The following is a 17,759-nucleotide window of genomic DNA, read 5'->3' as shown; positions in this document are numbered from 1 at the left end:
AAAATTGACCAAAAAGAAATCAATTGAATTTTTGTAAAATTCTAGTTTCCAAAAAAGGGAAATAGGAAACACATGGTATTATATGTGATTTATAGTCATATCTAATGATAAAAAAGCTAGTCATATCTAACTTCATTCCTAGAAAATTTTCAGTAAGAACAACAAGAGCAATTGCTGAAAATAGAATGAAATAGTAGTTTAAAAGAATTTACCTTCCACAGCATTTCAAAGAACCATTAGCCATGATAGCTATCCGATCTCCTAGTTCATCAGCTTCATCCATTGAGTGGGTTGTTAGCAAAATTATCCTGCCCTTTTTTATTTTTTTGATTAATTGCCATGTCAATCGCATCGAATATGGATCCATTCCACTGGTAGGTTCATCAAGAATTATAACCTGTGACAGATGGTGAGAAATAATAAATACAAATTTCAACAAAGATAAGGATATACCATGCCTTCAAATTTGCTTCTCACCTTACTGTCTCCTATCAGGGCAATTCCAAGAGATAATTTCCTTTTCATGCCACCCGAAAGAGCCCTCACAACAGTGTTCACTTTGTCAGCCAAACCCACCTGAAATTAAATAAGTCACTCTCCAATCTCATAACACAACAGAAAAGGGGAGAAAACAAAAAAGCAATATCAAATGTGTCAAAGAATGAAGCTTATATGTCCCACAAAAAACAAAAATAAGAAAATGATTATGATGATGATCATTACAATGATGATGATGATGATGATGTTTAACTAAATTGACCAAAATAGAACAAGGCATATCATGGTTTCAATTGAAAAACTTTCTGCTGTTGTAACAGCTGTAATGGTCATCATGTGATTCTAACAGCCATTATCTGGCAATCAACAATAGAATAACAGTCACCACAGCCTTTAACTGTAATAGAAAGGCTAATTCTTTATAAGCCAGGGCCCCCCATTTTCCCAGCCACCATTTTGACCATTTCTTTAACCTAAAGCCTCCAGAACTCTTACTACATACAATTCTAACTTGATCTCATGTTAGGGTTTTGGAATCCTAACAGAGAAAAGAAATGGAATAGAGATAGAAGACAGAAAGATAGAGAGAAGAAGAGAAAAATATTGTAGTTCTTGATAGTTCTTGGATTAGAATTACAAGAGAGCTACAGTGAGCTTTAAGTTCCAGTAGTAACTGCCCTAGCAACTTCAGCTGATAACTGCCTAACAACTTAGCTACAGATATAACAGAATCAATACAACAGAATCAGTTAGTACTTGTTTTAACTTTTTCCCCCACTTGCTAAAACTTCTAGAATCTTGTACATTAATTCCTATCCTTACTCTTATACTTCTTTCTATAATATGTAACATCTCACACGGTAACTAGAAAGCATTATGGCAGTATTTCTGGAGACCAAAACACTCAAAACCAGCCAAATACTCAATCCTCTTAGATACTCTTTTGATGGAGTTAAGGTTAGCTTTTTATTCTCCACTTTGTTTTGTGCTATTTTCTTGAGAATATATATCATGCATTCAATGTCTCTTAAGTATTTATGCTCATCAGTTGATTGCACAACTCAACTCAACTCAACTCAACTAAGCCTTTATCCCAAAAAATTTGATTGCACTTATCAAATTTAGTAAAATCCTTCAGCAATTCCATTAATTTAACACACTATTGGACCACATCCGTAACATAATGGCCATGAAAGCCCAATTTTTTATTACACACAACTGCTATTTCAATCAATGTGCTATAAATGAATAAGAAAAGGTAGAAAGAAATCCATCTTCAAAAAGCTCTTTCTGTAACTCATTTAGTAATGAAAGGTCAAACTAAAAACAGAAAAAATTTATAAGCTATATCGTGAACCACTAACATCGGCAATGGAGACTACAAGGAAAGCTAGCAAGTGTTGATCCTTTCATAATCCAAAATCTTCCAAAACAAAAGCAGGAATAAGGTTTTCCAATGACAAAAAAGATATAAGACCTAGTTCAAAAAAGAAAAGACGAATGATATATGTGCTGGTCCAAATTTGCAAAAGAATGTCATAATCACAATTCAAAAACAAAAACAACTTCAAGCATTTAGTAACATATGTGTTCAATAATCAAATTAAATGAATGAGAACTCACTTCATCAACCATATCAGTTACACTGGTCTCCAGAATCTCTTCCTTTACACCCTTCAGCGTAGCAAACATTTCCAAATGCTCCCTCACCTATATAGATTAATTAACTGGTTAATTGATGCTTCTACAAATCAGCTAAAGTCATTATTTAGCATCTCAAGAAAGAGACATTCAATGTATATGTTGTGAACAAATCCATGCAATCTAAATAGGAAATCTACAGCTAAAATAAAAATTGATGATTTATTAACATTCCAAAGAAGAAAATATCAGCAATAAAATTGCAGCAGCAGCAACGTTTCATCTACTAGGAATAACTACTCAAATAGTTAATTAAGTATATGCAGAGAACCACAAGTTCTAGACAGAGTATTATTGAATAAAGTTGTCAGAAAAACAAAATTCACAAAAGATGTTATGGAACAAATAATAAAATACCCAAATAAGGACAAGCAGAAATTCCATCATTTTCTTCTCCCTCCAAGAAAATTAACTTTTCCTTAATCAAAAAGTAATACATATCAATTAAATCCTCCACACAACTAGAGCACTCTTGATATTGCTGAAAGTTATGATAACAATCAAGTGAACAAGAAAGGAGGACAGCCAAAAGAAAGCATACGAATTCCATGCAACACTTTGAGTGAATGAAAATGCTTATAAAAATTCTGGTATCCCTTCCATTCTAAATCCAAACTCCATTCTCTATGTTGCAATAGGAAGCATGGTGCTCAAAGCATTTAACTAATCCCCAGTAAATTTACACTTGACCTATTGGCACACATTACAATCCAGGACAATTGCAACCTAACTACCTTAACATTTCTCATTCAAAAGTTCACAAATCATGGCAAAGCCAACCTAATTTGAAGAAATAATTCCATCAATTCTGATTCTCAAGGTAAAGCATCATAGAAGAGTACGTTTTAGTGAACTAACTTTGTTGATAACAAACACGAAATAGCATGAAAATCCCAACCCAAAAAGCATACTCAGATTTCACATCCATACATACTTGTCAGACCCCAAGAGCACACAGAGAAAGCTCCTTCCAGCCACCCTAACATTCTACCCTAAATAAAAGAAAAATGACAGTGGGAGGGCTAAAGATATACGATAAATGACTTTCTCAAAAACAACAAATAATCGATCTGGCAGTAAGCTCATATCTATACCAAAATTGAGTCACTTTTTAATGAATCAGCTCTTATCAAATCTACATGATCTGTCAGCAAACACATATCTGAATCTTTGAACTTCACTCAATCAAAATATTTGATGCTTGACAACTGAATATTCAGAAAATCCACCCACTGGAGAACAAAAAGTAGATTCCTCTTTAATATCTCATCATATCTCAAAATTTTACGATATTATTTGGTCATCTCTCAAAAAATAGTCACAGTATAACATACTTTCACCAGTTACTCACTGTCCACCTATCCCACCTTCTCAAGTTTCACAAGGATGAGGAAGCACACCACATATCACAAATGCATCATAACCATTCCATTATATTCCAAATGCACAAACCAATAACAACGCATCTGATCATACATTTTATTACAAGAATTTAAGTTAAATTCGTGAAAACTGCCACATGTTATTCTCATTCCTTTTTTTTTCCTGCACTTATTCTTACTGCATGTCAAAGCATTTTGACAGTGATTTGTACTTCTTCCATATTCTATTAGATTTTATATTGGAAGACTATTCATGCTAATGAGAAAGAGATATAACATGCAATACAATAATAAATTTAAGTCTGTAGCATGCAATAAAAAGTCCCAAACTTCTTGTCTGTACAAATATCCAGCTAGCTTCAAACCACAGCTGATCACCATTTTTAAGAACATAAGCATAATCTGTGTTGGAAGACACAAGTTCGAAAATGAAAACTCCCTCTTACTTACAGTCAGTTCTGGGAAAAGAATATCATGCTGGGGGCACACACCAAGTCCATTCCGTATCTCATCCTGCAAAAGATAACAAATTGATCAGAATATTAATCAAAAAAATTCAAGAAAAAATAAATAGAAGAATTAAAAATTTTTTAAAAAAAATAGCTTAAAAGCTCACAAATGATTTACATCTTAAGCCCCAAAAACTGAAAACCCGACACTGCAAAAGGGCAGAAGGAGAGGAGGGGCTGGGGTAGGGGGTGTGGGGAAGGACAGAAGGAGCAAAAAAAGGAAAGAAAGCTTCCAAGTGAACACATCCTGCTTGAAACAATCCCAATAGCCTAAAACAAAGAGCAACAACTTTTTTTGGGGGAAGAAGGCTCACAATATCCCCAATCCACACACCCACTCCAAGAGGAAAAATGCATGATAAACAATTTGTTGTAAACAAAAACCATAAATATACAAGTGAAAAAATATTAGGCAGCCAAATTTAATTTAGGGGATCCCCGAACAGAGTGGAACGCAATTATTAGACAATCCATTCAAACCACCAAGGAACCACACAGGCAAAAAGTGATTAGCGTGCCAGAAATTGCTATAAGAGCATCTATAACATAAATGTTAGACCATTTGCAAAATGGATTAAAAGAAAAGGGGGAGAATCAGGAAATTAGAAATCAAAGGAAACAACTTCAGACGGAAAGAGAAACTAATTCTCCAGAGAAACAAATTCTCAGTTTTTATTGCTCAAATCAATAATCAAAATCACAAATAGTCTGTAAATAAATACTAAACCCTATTTATAGAGTTTAAAATCCCAATCACACTAGGATTCTAGAACCCCAATTCAACCCTAATTAGAAATACTAAACTTAGTAAACTTACAATAAAATACTTCCTTACTACTACAACTATTATTACTACTCCTACTACTACTACTACTACTACTAATAATAATAATAATAATAGTAATAAACTTCATAAAGAAATGAAATACTTATCTTCCTAATTTTACATGGAATAAAATTTCTAAGCAGAATTCAAAGCATCAGGGAGGGGGGGAGGAATAGTTTCAGGAAAAGAAAAATTACTTACCATGTCTGTCAGAATATTCTTTCCAAACAGCAACGCATCCCCTGAAGTAGGAGGAAGAAGACCAACAAGCATTGAAATAGTTGTGCTTTTGCCCGCTCCGTTGTGTCCTTGAACACAATAACATTATATCAGCACACCTAAAAGAATTATTCTTCAAAAAGAAAATAAGTGATCGTTTATTTTCCCTGGGGCAGCTATAATACCAAAACATATGCACCTATATGTCGTACAAAATAGCATATGCATATATGAATAACCTTAGCTTCCTGATATATTCTTTTCTGGACTATCAAATTCTTTGACATTATCTAAGGTTAGTTAATATTCACAATAAGAAGATACCGTTTCTAATATGTAAGGCATAGGAGGAGCCTGAGGTTTGTTGGTGCTTGTGAGAAATAACCAAGTATCTTGACAATCAAAGCTAGAATTAGTATTTGTGATGTTTGGAAGTGAGAAGTGCCTGTCCTAGCCTGATATTGAAATTATATATGTTATTAGAGGGCGGGAAATGTGTTCAAGCTCAGGCAAGAGAACGAGAAGAATGACTATTGGACAACAGTCAATAGCACACATCCACTGAGGTTCATTCCATCATGCAAGGAAAAGAGAATGGTCAAATTTGAAGGAGATAAAACGGGCTTAAATTTACGAATAAAAAATGGGTCAACCATTGGTTATCAACAGACATGCATACAGAAATACAACTTTTTGAAGTTTTAAGGTTGCAATTTTGAAGTTGTAGTGTCAGACCATATGTCAGTATGGAAATGTATCAGCATATGAACAACCAAGAAGTTTAAAAATAAGCAGAAATAATCAAATTTTCAGTTTAACCTGTATTTAACTAGATACACAAATATCAATATTCTCAACAACCAAACTAAATTATGATTTTCAAGTCATAACTCATAATTGACTCATAGCGGTAACAATTTTTTTAGTGCAAATAACAACGTATAAAAATTTACTATTAAGTATATGTTACATGATTCAATAAAATAAAAAAGTATATGTTACAAAAATGAAAAATGTAATACAATTAAATCTTAAATCAAAAAATTCTAAAATAATTCTGTAAAACAACATTATTTTTTGTATATATGGGCTATGCCTTTGTCATTTAAAGATGTTAAAGATACAATATAGTCTAAAAAGAACTTCAAAAGAAGCTCACCATTATGATTTTATAAAGACGCTCAAATAATGGTCAAGGAAAAGGAGAATTAGAAAAGGGTTAGTGACCCAAAAATTCCAAATTTGTTTATCCAGTTTGTAATTATAGAAAATCATTTTAATTTTGTCAATTGTTTATGAAACTTTTAACATTGATGTCCATTTAGCCACACCTAGAAGAGCTGATTCTATAATTCTCAAATTACTAATATGAATTTATTAAAAAAAAAATATTAGCACATGATATGGTATATTTAAGTGTAAGTACCTGTCAAAAATTACTAATTACCATTTAATAAAAAATTTAAAAAAGTGGAATTGAAAATTGTGGATTCTTTTCACTACATTTTCTCTTCTACATCTTCTTCCCTCCCTCACTCCCTCACCATAAATATGCTTATAAAAAAAATTATGAATAGAATATAAGCCACGTCAACTATTTGGGATTTTTGGCACATGCTCTCCTGAATTTGGTTACAACTGACACCAACGTGAAAGGTTGTGTATATAATTAACAAACTAAAAAGCAATGGCTATTACTACAAATTGGACCAAAGGTTTAAAAAAGAAAAAAGAGAGAGAGAGAGAGAGAGAGAGAGAGAGAGAGAAGGGGGGTAGGGTAGAAAAATAGACCAAAAAACACACCATCTCTCTGTCTCTCTCCTTCCTCCTCTTCTCTATCTTCTTCATTTGCTTATGAAACAAAAGGGCTCTTACATATTGTTCCATAACAGGATATACAACGAAAGAAGAACATATAAGCAATCTGAACTATAGAGCTACTTTAAAGTATTTACAAGGCTCCACTTGTAAGAAATGCATCCTTTGCTGAAGAAGACAGCAGATATCAAAAAGATATATATGTAATGGGAGAAAATCTTTGATCTGATTTATTGCATATTCTCAAAGTCCAAAATAACTATGAAAAAACAAGCATGAAATAGAAATGAAGGTGAAGAAGTGAGTTGCAGAACCAACCAAGAAGAGCAAGAATCTGATTTTCATACAAGGTGAGATGCAGTGAATTAACAGCAGCACAACTCCCACCTTTAGTAGCATACACCTTATGCAGGTTCCTTATTTGGATGCATCTACAAACCAATAAATAAATATGAAGAGAACAAACATATTAACATTTGAAAGAGTACCTTAAAATTTTAGCGTATATACCTGTTGTCAAGTTCTTGTTGTTTCATATCCAAGCTTATTGACTCAACAGCAGGTTCAACAGTGTCATTTCCCAAGTTAGAAAGCTTGCCGTTAAGTTTAACTTCCAAACTTGGGACATGATGTTTGATCATACTTTTCTTTCTCCAGAAGCAATTCTTGAATAAGAAGTTCCAAGGGTAACGCACTCCATTTTCCCTCGGAATAACCTGATCATACAAAGATCAGTACGTTTTGCCAAACAAAAATTAGCATAGCCAAAAAGCAGAATTAAAATAGAAGGGAAATAAATTGAATCCGAGGTGCTTTTTTCTGAAAACATATAGTTCATGATAGCTGCTCCCATAATTACTTAAAAATAATGCAGCCACAATCCATTCCGTGTAACTAAGCAAGAAGCCTACCAGACAAGAGATTACAGGCAGTTCTGGCTCACAAGGCATGCCACATTTTTAGCTTGAGGAAAGATCAAATATGCATAGCTCTCCTTTTGAATTATAAGAAGGCTGTTCCCATAATTTAGCGCATCACCTCCAAGTCATAGTGGAGCAACCTTAATGTTGCTCCAAGGCTCAACCCCCCACCCCCACCCCCCGGCTTTTTCTTTCTCTCTGACACTGTGTGTCTCTGTGTGTGGGTGTGTGTGTGTGTTCAAATCACAGAATAAATGTCTAAAACCTCCTTGTGCAGATACAAGGTTTCTCCTATCAGATGCCCAAAGTTATTTAAGAGGAAATAGGAAAACAAAAGAAAAAAAAAGGGGAAAAATATATTCAAATAGAACTAACAAAAACAGTACAACACAATGTACGACAATTTTAGGTACCAAGATATCTGCAAAACAGAGGTTAATACCTTGTCAAGGTATAGACCAACAGCACAATATAGCAGCGTGTCAAGCCACATCATCAAGAGACAGACCAAAAAATTTACTCCAGATGACCCCTACACAAATGTTGGTTAGAGTTTTAGAAATGAAGAACCAAAATTTTATATATATATATATATATATATAGAGAGAGAGAGAGAGAGAGAGAGAGAGAGAGAGAGGGGGAGAGGGAGAGGAGGGGGGAGGGGGTGGGGAAGAGGCATCAAAAACCACAAATGTAGAACATACTCGCCATATGTTGCTCCAACGAAGCCCAACATGAGCACGCTCATAATCAGCAAAGTTGATCGATCCTAGAGCAAAAGCCGTAGGTGAAAGCAAAGAAGCAAGGACCTTCAGTATCCTATAAGAACTAAATGTTACATAACGTCCGTCTGCATTCTAAAATATGAGAAGTTGCAACAAGTGCAATCAGCATAAAGTAAATTATTCATAGCATGAGCGCTTACATAGGGACAGCCTCATCATTCACAGTATAATAGGGAAAGAAGGCGCCAAGAAAAGAAAGGGTTCCAACTGCAACAGCTGTTTTTGCTCGAGTGAAGAATGTAGAGATCAAAAATGACAGCATAATTGCACTGAGTCCAAAGGAGAAAAAATACACAAACACCACCGACTTATCGCTATACTGGAAAAGGTTATTCATGGTGCAACCTGTAATAATCCCAGATGAAATTGCAAACTGCAGGAGATTCAACCAGCAAATGAGGAACAGACAATATAAAAAGAGAGAGAATGGAGAAGGAGAAAAAAAATAAAGCAGAAGAAGAAGAAGAGAGGAAAGAAAAAAAAAAAAAAGATAGACCATTGTTAAAGATGGACTATTCATACATTCCTAATTCCTGATAGCAAATAAACCAGAATACCAACCCATAGAAACAAGAGCCAAAAGCCAAAAACACTGCAAATTAAACATAGTTCAACTGGCTGACCAATTTCTTTGATAAAGAAGTATACATATCATATTTGTTTTAGGAAAAGGTTTGTGGTGCAAACTGCAACATAGGTCTAGGATTACCTCTGCATCCCACACCTTAGGCACAAGTTAATGAATATAGAAATAGAACATTCATTGTATTGTACCATGTCAAAAAAGTTACTTTCGTTGATAGATCATTCAAAATCCCTTTCTTCAAAGGGTCTAAAACACAATAAATCAATCACATTTCCTGGTAAATGATTAAATAATGCTTATATGGAAGGACCAAGATACCATAAAAATAATCACCATTAACACTGCCTCCATCACACCACCAGCAAAACATCCAAAGAACTTATGCAAGCTTTGGTGAAGTTGGATGAATAATTCATAAGCCTATCCAGAAGAGCATTCATGTTTAAATTTGCAGGATACCACAAAACTATTTTGTCTTGAATGGTTAAATTTCCAGGGGTTGATCAAAGTATGTAGCTAGCATCCATCAAAGAGCCATAGACAAAGGAAACATAAATCCCATTTCATAATTCAACCTTCCAACTGAAACACCAGATTTGCAAATACAAATAACACATGCATGCACAAAGCTCATACATACATGCAGGCATCATACACACATAGATCTATGTTCATTTATCTTGTAATAACCAAGAACACATAATCCTCATCCCTAAATTATCATCCAAAGCCCTTTGAGAAGAGAAAACAAGTTCATGCAAGATTGGTCATTTGATTCAAAGACGTAACTAACACATGGAAAATTCACCTGTAAAGCATATGCAATAAACCAAGAGAGATGAAATATTCCATCTTTCAAGCCCATCATGTAGAGACCTTCTCTTATCTTCTGTTCCTGAAATATCAAAAATAATAATGGATTTATATAAAAGTTTTTAAAAAAATAAATAACACATGATGATACATTATCAAATTTAAACTATAAAAGGGGGGATTTACAAGATGAAGTAAGAAAAAGTGCACAGATATAATATTATGCTTTATGCCAACTATCAATCATTACCAAACCTTCTCGAACACTGAATAGCTGATAAGGCGAGAGATCGGGTAGAGAAATCCCAACAGGTAGCTGCTCAGAGGTCAGTAGACCAAAGATAGTTGTTACAAAAAGGGTGAAAAATAGAAGCTAACAGATGAAAAGAAAGAAACATTTGAGGGGAAAAAAGAAACACATACAGTACTCCCATGACAGTCTTGACAATTGATTGGAATTCATCGTCGGTGTATTCACGAGTTGGAAAGGGAGCAATTCTAATTTTCGAAGGGCTATATTGCATCCACGGCACTTTGAGCAACGAAGAGATAGACGAATTGGATGATGGCAGCTCTATATGTCCACCTGCTGCCTTAGTCCCAGTTTGCTGAGCAGAAAATATTATGAATGAATCCACTACCTGCTGTAGCTGCAGAAATCATGAAAGCATCAACTATAATAATTGTGTATCTAAACGAGTTTTGGGGAAAGGGGGGATTATAACTGAACTTATCAACCTTCCAACTATTATTTGGACAGAAAAACATTTGACAATGAAGCCAAATTAGAGAATTTCTACAAGGGGCTGAAAGAGAATACAACCAAAGGAATCACCAACTTAAAAATCGCGGCCACTTCTTGGAAATACATTCCTATAAAGCATGGATTACCATTTACATATCAGTCACAATTATCACAAAGGCCAAAAATCTCCTTCAATAGCACGATGCAGTCATTAAAATAACAGTACATATCCAAAACACACAACCACCTCAAATACATGCACTTACATATAATTATTCATCAAAAACTAAAAATCCACAATAAAATATGAAAAGGGACAAAAATAGTGGGAAAAGAAATAGGCACCCATACAGTGAAAAATCCGCTGAAGCTGTATTGCATTGTTGGTATGGTACTAACACCCAATTCCAAGTCATTTAGGTAAGGACCATTTACGTCCATGATGGTTTTAACATCAGGAAACCCTGAGAAAGCCCACGTGTGATTAAGACGTATGCTATAATCAAATAACTGAGGACCTTGATCATGAAATATAACAGCTCCTTTGATTTTGGGATTTGAACAATTCCTAAACAAAGAGAACAGAAATCCATTAAGTTCAACAATGGGGTGAAATAAGAACGATATTGCCAGTTCTTATGAAAATCAACACATTATGATATTAATAATGAAAACAAAGATTCTCATCTAGTAGCATCTGTATGTAACTTCAGTAAGATAAAATAGAATAATAACTCTACAAAATGAGACAACACCTGTTTTAAGTAGTTCTAGAAAATCACAGTATTGTGTGGCATACTTGAATTTCATGGAGGAAAAATACTTTGCATAGTTCAATATTTTGAAGTTCTCACAAAAGATAGAAACACATTCAAAGCATGCTGAAAAGTACAAAAGAATGGAAGAGGAGAGTTCAAAATATATAAATGAAGAAGAAAAAAAGGAATAATGGATATCTATTGTTTACTAAGATATACTTATTCCAGGCTACGTTAATAAAAGATATACGCTAATCAGCTCTGTTATGGCATTTGCCCTCATCTTATTATCTAAAACGACAAATGGATTTTCCTATTTTTGTTCTCAAACTCCAGCGATAGTTGCTATTAGATAAGGCTTATAATTATGTGAAACAAATTCAAGCAAAACAAGTTGCAAGCTTGGTTTATTTACATTTAAATCAAGCTTCAGTTAAACTCATTACTCATGGTAAGCTTCCAGCAAAAGTTCAGATGCAGTTCCTTTTTCTAGGTGATACATACAGGATATCCACAAGCTTAACAAATTTACTAGACAATTTTAATTAATTTCAATTATTACCACATATCTATATCATGCACCAGTAACAAACACGAAATTTTTGCCACCTTTTAAAGTTATGATTCCTTAAATAGGAAGTAGTACCTAGAAGCAAATATTTTATATTCATGTATAAATAAATTTTTTGCATTGTATTACTAATGGAATAGCACCTCCTTAAATATGTTAATTAGAGGGGCATTAAAACTTAGTTTAATCATAAGAAATCCAAAACAACTAAATAACTTTTTTTAAACTGTTTTTTTCAACATCTAAACTGTTGATTTTCAAAGAAAAAAATCCTAAATAATGATAACCTAAATTTCCTAATTTCACAGTGACCATAATTCCTTAACTTCCAGTACTGCATCAACTGGCCACAAACATAATTTCAATTGACCATGCATCAATCAGCCTTATGCTTTAATAGGCCTGCAACCATACAACAAAAGCACTAGCTTGCTAAGCAAGTCTAGGATACTAACAATAATATACATTCCCTGTCCAATTCGAGGAATTCTAGAATAGGAGGATTTTGCTTGAACTTTTGACATTGTGGAATCCTGTTACATATGCACTTCCTATTCAGAATAGGTTTCTATCCATGGTTTTTAAATCGTCGTTGTGGCCGTGTTCGCAGGTCACTAAATAGTACTGTAACAGTCGTAACGTAATAGTAACAGCTTGTTGCTACCCAAATTTTTTTGAAAAATTTGCAAAATTCATGAAATGAATAAACATTCAAAGATATAACTAAGACCAAAATATACAACTAAATAATAAGCATAAATATATCACATAAAAACATTAAATCCATCATTCCCATACATCATTAGTATTAATCAATTTAGAACCAAAGTAACTAAGTAGATAGTATTAATCAATTTATACTTGCAAAAATTATTTTTTTAATTATTTATGTAATGATTCAAAAAAAAAAACTAAAATTAGGAGGGGGGGAGGGAGAAAAACAATAATTCAACCTTTGCTTTACTTCACTTCAAAACACCTTGTCTATTTGATGATCTATACTCTTGAGCTCAAAAATTTGTAGGGAAATGAACGATTTCACTTCACTTGGTTGTGGAGAAAATTGAGAGAAAGTTGAAAGAAAATGGCTTAGTTGCTTAGAGAGAAAATGAAAAGGTGCTAAAATAAATGAACCAAGATAGTTTTCTACCCAAAAAAAGGCTATCTCAGCTGCATTTCACGTGAAAGAGGTAAACAAAAGCCAAAGATTCTCAACTGGAAAGGTAATGGCCGTTACAGCTGAAATAGTCATTACTTAAAAGTTGGTAATGGACATTACTGTAAGGTAACAGACCTGAATCAATCCCTAGGATAGAGATTGAGCAGAGTTTTGAAAGAAACAGAAAGAGAGATGAGATGTGAAAAGAATAGAGTTAGATGAGAAAAGAATAGAGCTAGATGAGAGGAGAAGAGAATCTAGAGATGAGAGAAGTATCACTGATGATATATCATTCTTGAATAAATTGATCACACAAAATGTCTACCAATTTTCTAGACAAAGTAGTAACTGCCTCCTAATAACAAAATAGAATCAGTCAGCTGCAACTGATTCAACTAATACAAGTAATTCCCTCCAAAAAAATGTTACAGCAATTCCCTCCAATTATCCCAACTAACTTCTAACAGCAACTATTTATCAACATTCTTCTTCCTTCTTCTATAATACGTAACAGTTACCTTTAAAAAACGACCATAACAGCCTTTACACTTACTATTTAAAAAAAAAAAAACAAAACCTTTAAATAACGGTAGTAACACTAACAGTAAGCCAAAATCCCTTTAAATAACGGCCATTCCATAATGGAACGAGCTAACACCTGTTATTTAAAAACCATTATTGAATGAGCATACTAGCCATTTTATCTCCCTAAAAATAGAGGTTGCCCTTGTGAATGAAAATATACATTTACATATATCTTTTCTTTTTTCTATCTTTCTTTTTTTTCCAAATTCCAAACCTCTAATTCCAACTTTCATGCTTTAACATTTGGTTTCGTATTTTCTTTCATCCTTTCAATTTCTTGCTTCATCTTTAGTTTTCCTTATTTTGTTCACTTATCTCTCATTCTCCACCAACAAGCTGGACCCAAAATATGTGAAATATCATATTAATCATGGACAATTATCTTGAGAAAAATACCAGGCATACACTTTTCAACATTTGTTCATTATATAATGAAGTTCAAATTTATGATTGCACTCAAATATAGTTCCTTTACTCTATTAACAGAAATTTTAATGATTCAAAACTCAAGTTTTTCACTAGTTGACAGACAGCTTAGTTCTTTTCACAATAGTTCTTAAAATTCCCCAATTACTAAATCAGCATATAATGCAAGGTAAGGTTAATGCTTTAATCCCAGAAAATTGCTATATATATCATGATTCAGCCACATGGTGAAAGAACTTCATTAGAATGAATATCAAGAATTCAACTTACTTGACTCCATTGCAGGCACCATAAAGATCTGAGCATATATAGGTTTCCAACTCAACTTCATCTTTGTAGACTCTAGAAACTTCCTAAGAAAACAAATGTACCCATAAAGGTCACAAATCATATGCAAATTGCAAAATAACAATATTGTAGAATAATATGAATTGCTAGCTTGTACTTCTACATTTTTTTTAATAGTGTAAGAAGTGCAAAACTTTAGTGATAGAAGATATGAGAGAAATTTCATCATGGAGAGAGAGAGAGAGAGAACTGCTTAACTGGAGGCTGCATCACAAAAAATAAATCATCCAGTTGACTATCCAATCATTCAACTCTCCTGTCCTCCCCCCACCCCAAAAGGGTAGGGTGGCCAACGGCCAGCTCCAGTTCAAGATTCAGCAGAACAGAACCGGCCCCCCAGGGTCCCCCCCAATTACAATTCCAGTTTTGATCGAATCCAACTGTTGAAATTTTTTCCAAAATTTTATTTTTTTAAAAGAAAAAATTTGTTTTGGCCCCAAACCGAACCAGCCCATTCTAGTTCCAAACATGCCCTAGCCAAGTATACCCCAGGGTACGAATGATAACTGCAATGTCAATAGTTAACCCTGTTTTGCACTAGGTTAAAGAAATAATGAAATTTGCATTATTTTAACCTTTTCTACTTATGCATAAGGTCTAGTTGAGGTGCACACCCACCATGATGACACTAGAGGTGGCAAAAATGGTTGTTCAAAAAAAAAAAAAAAGCCTTTTCCCCCTTTCTTTCAACCCACTTAACTTGGGGCCAAATGTTAACCCACCTAAGAAATATTAATTCTTTGCATCATTCTACCAAATGCACTTAAAACAGGAAGAAATGTTGACAAATGGTAGACTTTCCTTAGTCAGGATTAAAGGAAAACAAGCAAGATCATTAGTTGGGACAGTAGGATGTAAATTGGTTGTGGCAATTTCCATTAGAGGATGATTCCCTTTGGTATAAGGTTGTTAACAGCAAGCATAGACTATTACAAATAATGTACTATACATAATAAAAGCACACCAAAGTACGAAATCATTGCATGAGCCTCTGCATCTGCAATAAAATTAAGCAATCCTAGACCATTGGAGGCATTGACATTTCCGCTATACGCTATGAGATATTTGTGTAATTTCATAAAAGACAGTGAATTCAAAGCAAAAGCTGCACATGATAACCTTGGCCATAGTTATTTACCACAAGACTATGTTGCAAACATTTTCCTAGCTGTTTAGTTTAAGAGGCTCATTGTAATTCACTCTGTTTCTAGTTTGATTCATCTCATATTTGAGGGGCAAAGAATAGGAGGTTAAATCAAAAGCATAACATTTGAAAAAAAAAGAAACACACACACACACACACACACACTAAAATATACATATCAAAAGAACTAAAGAAGTTAAAATGGCCTAGAACATAAAATTGACACACCCAGTATATAATAGAAATTATAACTCAAATCTCATTTAAAAAAATAAAAGATCAATAGGTACCCTAATTAAAGGAAACTTCATCGACAGGAAGTGGATCATCATCCTTGTTTCTTCTGTATCTGGTGCAAAAGCCAAAAACTCCTCCTCTGCCAACAATGATTCCAGAACTAGTTGGAAATTAGGGGAAATTCCTTTCCCCACTTCCACAAACATATCTTCTCGAATATACCTGCAGAGAAATCCAATAAAATCACAGTGCCATTTACTTCTCACAACATCATGAACAAGTAATTGCAATAAACTTAAGCAATCATGAAACCATTTTTTCCCTTCACAAAAATCATTTTGATTACTAATTGCACGAGTTGTCCTTTCACAAAACAAGCTGAAGTATGTTCAAACAAAAAAACAACGTAAATATAAATGTTCAAACTTTAACTTTCCCTTTTTGACCCAAAATTCTCAGTTAGCCAAAGGGGTCAGAAAAAAAAAAAAATAAAGAAGCTGAAGTATAGTGAAGAGCAATGGTGACTTACGGCTGTGCAGGATGAATTCGGGTATCAACTCGTGTCCTTATAGCTATTAACAGTAACATTACAATAGTAGGAAGCAGAATCTGCCAAAACAAGAAAAGAACATTAATTTGTTATTTATCTTGTTCAACATTCCTCACTAATAAATTAAGCAAGCATAAAAAAAAAAAAAAACAAACTAATAGTTCATTTGATGCCAGTAACAGGCCCCTGAAAAAAAAATCTCTATTACAAATAAACCACGGGCTTAAACAAATTGAATCCAGAAAAGAATAATCATTGAAGGTAGATATTCAAAGTAAAATCATAGAGACACCAGAATTCAAGAATTAAAGGATGAAACTTTGAAGAAATTACAACATGGGTTATATTTAAGACAATCAAATACATAAACAAAGAAGAGAACGATGCAAAAATGAACCTCAGCAGCTGTAACAAAAGGGTGACGAATTTTAAGAAGCCAATTCTTGCGAAGCATGGCCTTCAACTGCCTCCGGCAAGTCCCCATATCCGACGTACGTGTGTGACAGCCCCTTCAATCTCCTCCCAAAGCCTGTAAAACCCTAAAATCCTTTCAGAGAAAGGAAGAGTTACTCTGTGTCAAATGGAGAAGACGAAGGAAAAGAGAGGAGGGAAGGCGGAGGTGGCAATGCCTACGGAAATGAATGGAACCTTTTGTCGCGATAAAGACATTTGGAAATGTAAGCCGACGGCAACAACTTTACGCATCAGGTTCCAATTTCTCCTTATTTTATCGCGAGAATAAGAATCAAAACCCAAGAGATTTTGACGTTTTAATTGAGGTTGGTGGACTCGGCGGTTTGACCGGTTGGTTTGATTTTTTTCCTGTTATGGTAAATTGTACAAAAATATAATTTTAAATCACCCATTTAATTATGTGCACTTAATTTAATTATTTGGAGAAAATATTAAAAAAAAAACCCATGATCTCATGTATATTCGGGATAAAAAAAAATTATTCTCTCTCGTTTTCTCCCTCTACTATTTTCTCTATAAGACTTTTTCTTATTCTCTTGATTTCTCAATTTGAATAATTTTATAATAACACATAATTTTTATATAAGAGGATTACACGGAATGATAAGTTAATTCGACAATAATACATATATAAAAGTAATTTTTTTTTATTTTGAAAAAAAATTATACTAGTTATCATATTTTAAAATTTACTTATATATATCT

General features: G+C 33.6%; 1 protein-coding gene across 6 annotated transcripts in view; it reads right to left on the bottom strand.

Annotated features, from left to right (window-relative positions):
* LOC110642388 (ABC transporter A family member 1) overlaps nt 1-17,254 on the bottom strand; it is a 59,625-nt gene extending 42,371 nt beyond the window's left edge. The window contains exons 1-18 of one of the 6 annotated variants that reach the window (XM_058143871.1): nt 16,978-17,254; nt 16,560-16,639; nt 16,084-16,252; nt 14,572-14,654; nt 11,154-11,370; nt 10,481-10,707; nt 10,313-10,373; nt 10,053-10,139; nt 8,799-9,031; nt 8,578-8,701; nt 8,316-8,405; nt 7,464-7,669; nt 7,272-7,384; nt 5,118-5,224; nt 4,032-4,094; nt 2,122-2,208; nt 478-576; nt 213-397 (exon numbers count right to left, since the gene is read on the bottom strand). In XM_058143871.1, the coding sequence (XP_057999854.1) occupies nt 213-397; nt 478-576; nt 2,122-2,208; nt 4,032-4,094; nt 5,118-5,224; nt 7,272-7,384; nt 7,464-7,669; nt 8,316-8,405; nt 8,578-8,701; nt 8,799-9,031; nt 10,053-10,139; nt 10,313-10,373; nt 10,481-10,707; nt 11,154-11,370; nt 14,572-14,654; nt 16,084-16,252; nt 16,560-16,639; nt 16,978-17,064 (2,318 nt within the window). In that variant the 5' untranslated portion in view covers nt 17,065-17,254. Of the gene's footprint in view, nt 1-212; nt 398-477; nt 577-2,121; nt 2,209-4,031; nt 4,095-5,117; nt 5,225-7,271; nt 7,385-7,463; nt 7,670-8,315; nt 8,406-8,577; nt 8,702-8,798; nt 9,032-10,052; nt 10,140-10,307; nt 10,374-10,480; nt 10,708-11,153; nt 11,371-14,571; nt 14,655-16,083; nt 16,253-16,559; nt 16,640-16,977 lie in introns of those variants that run through there. The other 5 variants (XM_058143868.1, XM_058143869.1, XM_058143870.1 and 2 more) reach the window with 5 other exon arrangements.
* Between the last annotated feature and the right edge of the window lie 505 nt (nt 17,255-17,759).

This window comes from Hevea brasiliensis, chromosome 3 (assembly GCF_030052815.1).
Source record: "Hevea brasiliensis isolate MT/VB/25A 57/8 chromosome 3, ASM3005281v1, whole genome shotgun sequence".
Classification (NCBI taxonomy): domain Eukaryota; kingdom Viridiplantae; phylum Streptophyta; class Magnoliopsida; order Malpighiales; family Euphorbiaceae; genus Hevea; species Hevea brasiliensis.
This window is presented reverse-complemented; position numbering and strand designations above follow the sequence as displayed.